General features: G+C 35.1%; 1 protein-coding gene across 2 annotated transcripts in view; it reads left to right on the top strand.

Annotated features, from left to right (window-relative positions):
- The window catches only part of LOC126886612 (mediator of RNA polymerase II transcription subunit 1), a 61,863-nt gene extending 56,042 nt beyond the window's left edge, over window positions 1-5,821 (top strand). The window contains exons 9-11 of one of the 2 annotated variants that reach the window (XM_050653600.1): window positions 2,916-3,530; window positions 3,594-3,659; window positions 5,157-5,821. In XM_050653600.1, the coding sequence (XP_050509557.1) occupies window positions 2,916-3,530; window positions 3,594-3,659; window positions 5,157-5,488 (1,013 nt within the window). In that variant the 3' untranslated portion in view covers window positions 5,489-5,821. Of the gene's footprint in view, window positions 1-2,915; window positions 3,660-5,156 lie in introns of both variants that reach the window. The other variant, XM_050653599.1, reaches the window with a different exon arrangement.
- The last annotated feature ends 438 nt before the right edge of the window (window positions 5,822-6,259 follow it).

A 6,259-nucleotide genomic window follows, 5' to 3' on the forward strand; every position in this document is an offset into this window, starting at 1 on the left:
AAAACTTTTCCATTTTTACAGCAACTTTTGTAGACAAGTAGGTGAAACAACCCTGTTTATATTCACACTGATAAATGAAACGATGCGAACAGTATGAAACTACAAATTCAACTAACTAAAATTTAGATAAGTAAAAATTCATAGTTTTAAAATGTGCACGTGCAAAGAGACGATTGTATTTATTTGCCGACCGGCAGTGATTTATGGCTTGTCGGTCCGAAGTCAATTTACAGTAGTAAGAGAATAATTGTTTCGTGGAATCTAAAATATCGAGGATATATTGTCGGCATCAAATAAAATTACTAATAACTGAGCTCGTTTATCATGGGAAACATTTTTATATAGGTATATTTTAAAAGTTAAAAAGTTGTCATAACAACTTTAGTTTAATGTTTAATACTTGAAGGTAATTATGTGATTATGTCTAATATTGGAAGAAAACTTTCGCGGCGCCCCTGTAGTCGAGCCACGGCGCCCCAGGGCGCCGCGGCGCACAGTTTGGGAAGCACTGTTATAGTGAATAATTGTATTATTCGCGGTGATTATATTATTAGATATTAGTATTATTGTTGTTTCATTATTTATTTACTCTTTTCTTTAATTTACAGCCACGTCTAGTCTGTCAAATGTAACTAACTTTGCAAAAAAATAATTATAGTGGATTCGCTAATCTGAGGCACAACTGTCTAGTGATTTTAGTAATTTTTTTGGGAAGTTAGGTTGCTAGACTTGACTGGAAATTACTACCCAACCAGACATACCTGCTCATAGCCAATATTATTGATAGTAAACAGACATAAATAACATAAAAATATTGTACAAAATAAAAATATTTTGAAGAAATAAATTCCACAAAATTTTATAAGTTTAGTATACACTCCCACTATTTCCAATAGGTAACTCTTGTCAAAATAAATCTCGGCTGAGCGAATTGAGTTTACTGAAATTACTAGACATTTGTGCCTTAGATTGGCGAACCGACTCATCATCATTCTCTTTGCCTTATCCCTATGCGGGGTCGGCTTCCCTAATTGCATTTCTCCATACAATTCTATCTTGGGTCATATCAATGTTAATCCCCTTTACCAACATGTCCTGCCTAATCGTCTGCCCCTACGTCTTCTTTGGTCTTCCTCTCCTACTCCTTCCAGGAATCTGCACTTCAGCAATTCTTCGTATTGGGTGATTAGCGTCTCGACGTTGAACATAACCAAACCATCTCAACCTATGCTCTCTCATTTTGGCATCAATTGGTGCCACACCTAGACTTCCCCTAATATACTTATTTTTAATTTTATCCTTTTTTGTCACTCCACTCATCCATCTAAGCATTCTCATTTCCGCCACATGCATTCGTTGTTCCTCTTTCTTTTTCACTGCCCAACATTCAGTTCCGTTCATCATAGCCGGTCTTATGGCTGTTTTATAGAATTTTCCCTTCAACTTCATTGAAATTTTCCTGTCACGCAGCACACCACTCGCTTCCTTCCACTTCATCCATCCAGCCCTAATTCTACTGTATGAATCTCCATCTATTTTTCCATTACTCTGTAATACCGATCCCAGGCACTTAAAACTATTGCTTTTTACAATCAGTTCACCATCCAAAGATACCATTGTATTTGTAGTAACTCCATCTTTAAATGAACATTGCAAATACTCTGTCTTTGTCCTACTAAGTTTTAAACCTTTTTCCTCCAGAGCTTGCCTCCACTGTTCCAGTTTTTGTTCTAAGTCTCTTTCACTATTTCCTACTAACACGACATCATCAGCATACATTAAGCACCATGGAATGTTACCCTGTAGTTTCGCTGTTATCTGGTCCAAAACTAATGAGAATAAATACGGACTAAGCACCGAGCCTTGGTGCAATCCTACTTTCACATGAAATTTATTAGTCTCTCCCACACCTGTCCTAACACTAGTCGTTACTCCCTCATACATATCCCTCAAAATCTTTACATATTCACCAGGGACTCCTTTCTTATTGAGTGCCCACCACAGAATCTCTCGAGGAACTCTATCATCTGCTTTCTCAAGATCAATGAATACCATATGAGCATTTGTTTCTTTACTCCTGTATTTTTCCATCAACTGCCTTATAATGAAAATGGCATCTGTTGTTGATCTGCCCTGCATAAAGCCAAATTGATTCTCGGATATTTCGGTCTCTTCACGTATCCGACTATCAATTACTCTTTCCCATATTTTCATGGTGTGGCTAAGCAGTTTTATAGCCCTGTAGTTTGTACATTGTTGTATATATCACTTGTTTTTGTAGACAGGTACTAGTATACTGCTTCTCCATTCGTCTGGCATTTGTTCAACTTCCATAATTCTATTAAATAAACCTGCTAGCCACCTTGTTCCTGTCTCTCCCAATGCTCTCCATATTTCCCCAGGAATATCATGTGGTCCTACCGCTTTTCCTTTCTTTATTTTTTAAAGCGCTTGAGCCACTTCCTCGTTTGTTATTTTGGTGACCATTGCTGCTACTGTCTCCGTTGACTCTACGGGCTTGTCTGTCAAATTCTTCATTTAATAAGCTGTCAAAGTATTTTCTCCATCTCTTTTTGACATCCTTTTCGTGAACTAGTATTTTATTTTCAGCTCGGATACATCTAATATGATTAAAATCTTTTGCTTTCTTTACTCTCTGTTTGGCTATTTTATATATCTTCGTTTCTCCTTCCCTGGTATCAAGTTGATCGTATAGGTTTGAATACGCTTCTGCTTTGGCTTTTGCTACTGCTACTTTCGCTTCCTTTATCGCCACCATATAATTTTGAAGATCTGTGTCGGATCTGGTTTCTTGCCGAACTATACCTTGATTAGCGAACCGAGTATACATTCAAAATTAATTGATCACTGTGTTGCCAAAAATATATTTTTTTATAATGTATTATTTATTTCAGTTAATACGACGAACTCGCCTAAAACACACACTGGCCTAAAACCCGGAGTAAACAGTGGTCCAGCTTCAAAGAAACCTCAACAAGTTCAAAAATCATCCAGCTCATCTCCCTCTAATACTGCAACAACAAATTCTAGTAGCGGTAGTACAAAAAGCTTTTCTCCTAGTTCTAAATCTTCATCATCAAGCTATTCTAAAACTTCTTCGGGATCTTCTTCTAGCAGCAATAGTACAAATTTGTCCAAAAGCAGTTCAAAATTGACTGGTTCTCCTAAAATGAACTCCACCTCAGGAGATTTAAATCGATCTAAAGATAAAAACAAGTTTAACAAGAGCAATCCTGAGAAATCAATTCTGTCTTCGCTAAAAGAAAGTAGAAAGGCTAGTCCGACACAGTTACGCGAGGAGGTTGATAATGTATACAAGATGTCACAGTCCAGTTTGATGGAAGGGAGAATCAAAACGTTGGACAAGAACTTTCAAATTCCTAAACTCTCTGCCAGAACTAATGATGACAAAAAGACTGTTAGAAACGATAGTTTAAACGTTAATAGGAGTAAAGCTGATCCGAAATTGTATGATATGGTTACAAAGAACGATTCAAAATATTCGTTGGGTAATCAAATACTTGATAATTCTGTAGAGAAAGTTAAGAATAATATTAATAATTTACCGCCAGGTATGGGATGCAATGATGAGGAATCCGGGAAGAAAGACATTTCTCAGAACCTATCTAGTATGCAAGGTATGTGGTTTTTCTAATATTAATTCATAATTTCAATCAAAATATAAGTATATTTTATATAGTCCATTCACTCAAGGTAAAATATTGTAAAACCTCCAAATTTTAAACAATCACTTAGATTGACATGAAATTTGGTATACACATAGCTCACATGTCAAAGAAAAAGTTATATTGTGCCGATGTGTGTCTTTGCACTGGGGGGTGAGTACCACCCCTTCTCGGGGGTGAAAAAAACATACGTTCAAAATAAGTCCGGAATTGGATAATCTGACAATTCTGAGCAACTTTTGTTCTACAGAGTTTTTCACAAATCAGTACTTTTCAAGTTATTTGCGAGTGAATATATTCATTTTTCAACAAAAAAACCAAGTTTTTAGACGGTTTTTCGCAAATAACCCAAAAAGTAAGTATTTTATCGAAAAAAACATTCTTAGCAAAAATATAGTCTATATAAAAAGTGTAAAAAACGGTGTGGACATGAGGTCTGTACTGTACACCCAGTAGAAGCAGATTTACTTATAGGTAATGAAAAGTAGGTTTTTATTTCAACGTGTAATAACCAAAAAATGAAGCATTTTTCGGGGAAAATTATCGTATTTTAAACACATAATCTTATTGAATCCATTATCTTTAAACGCAAATAACTTGAAAACTACTTACTCTATCGCATTGACACAAAAGGATAATATTTACGGAAAAAGTAACGAAGAATCGAAAAAACATGCTGTAATAATTATTACGACAGTTGAGTAGATTGTGAGGAAGAAAAAAGGAAGTATATATCGCTACAGCACGCCTCTGGTACCAGCGGAAAACTATCTTTTAAAACACTTGTCACACACAAGTCCGCCAACACGGCTCCCGTGTTCACACTGTTATCAATCAGAAAGAGTTTGTGCTGTCAGATTTCGCACTGTGAGAAATGTGACAGCACAATCTCTAATATGAAATAAAACATATAGGGTCTTTCTGGCATCCAAAAACCTTTTTTTTTTTTTAATTTGTGTATATGATTTATGTGAGTGTTGTCCCTTTTGAAACGTTTTTACAGTATTATAAACAATAAAAACAACTGCATAAAAACCAGAACAAAATCCAACTGTAACTGTAATAAACAAACATCATTTGAGAACACACAAATAAAAAACAAATCTATATTTCACAATATAACAAATATTCCATATATTAAGAGCTACTAAACTAGTCTGCTGTTTGATGGGGCTGGTGACTTTCATAAATATCTTTAGCTGTAGGACAGTTTTGTCACTGATATAATTGTGAAGACTTTATCTACTGGGCCTGATGATGAGGCAGAAATTGTAAGCCTCGAAACCGGTTGCCCCATGATTGTGTAATAACTATTAAAAATACAAACTTTAAGATTGCGAATATTGACTCAATTTCTATATCCAATCAATAAAACTAATTTAGAAAGAATGCCGGTAGACTGCTTTACCATGAACTTTATTTTCATTACTAAAAATCTCTTATTTGTAGGTAAAGATGACACGAGTAAGTTGGATCCTCTCTTAACACCAAAACTGTATTCAGAGCCTCTGAGCTATTCATCGAAGAATGTAGACTTCCCTCCGACAAAATTTATCGCACCCGCACCGAAGGACGAAAGAAAAGACTCAAGAAAAAACGACGAAGTGTTGGATTTTAGCTCAAAGCCCTTACAACCGTTACCTCAATCTCCATCCGTCAGTGTTCATATAGTGAAATCGCCAGCACCGAGCCCTTTAATCAATCCCAGTCCCCATTCGGCCTCGCCGGGAATCACAGACGACGAATTGATGGACGAGGCGTTAGTGGGAATGGGCAAATAGTTATTCGTGAAATTAAAACCTAAAAGGGTTAAGGGATAAATATCTAACTAATATTAGTTCTATTCTTTGACTTGCGGAATGCTTGAGAGATGTGAACTGGTATTGGTATCTAGTCAAAAATTTGGTATTTTTTGGTTCGTTCGTTTGAAAAACATCAAGACTGATGACAGATTCTAGAAAAGGGCCTTTTTATAACATAAAACATGAAATTACCAATTTGATACTTGTTCGTTTAAGACTCATATTTTTATTATTTCTGGTATAGGGTATACTCGTAGAAACCTGTTTTATCTAATAATATTAGGTAATAATAAAAATCAAATTGTCCAGCTATTTTCTTAATGTGTTACAGTCTAAGTTAGTTTGTACTACTCCCACCTAGTTGTGACCAGTTGCGTTATGCCCAACTAGTGCATCCTATTTGAAAATACAGTCGAACCCGCTTATTGGAATAGACTGTGTGCCAAGCGAAAATATTCTTATAACCGGGATATTCTAATAACCGATCATTGGTGGCTAGCCGTAATAAGTGTACCGAATATACGTAATAATAGTACATACTATGTTAATATGTATATGGTTTTAGGTCTTTTTATGTCAATAATACAATAGAGTAACGTATTTATTAAAAAATCAAATTACATTATATTATCTGGATGCATACAGTAATTAATATGAAATGTGTGCAATATATAGATAGACTATGTAAATATTTTCGTATTAAAATACATAATATACTTAATAAGAAAATTACTTATTTAGTCTTGAAAA

This window comes from Diabrotica virgifera, chromosome 6 (genome assembly GCF_917563875.1).
Source record: "Diabrotica virgifera virgifera chromosome 6, PGI_DIABVI_V3a".
Lineage (NCBI taxonomy): Eukaryota > Metazoa > Arthropoda > Insecta > Coleoptera > Chrysomelidae > Diabrotica > Diabrotica virgifera.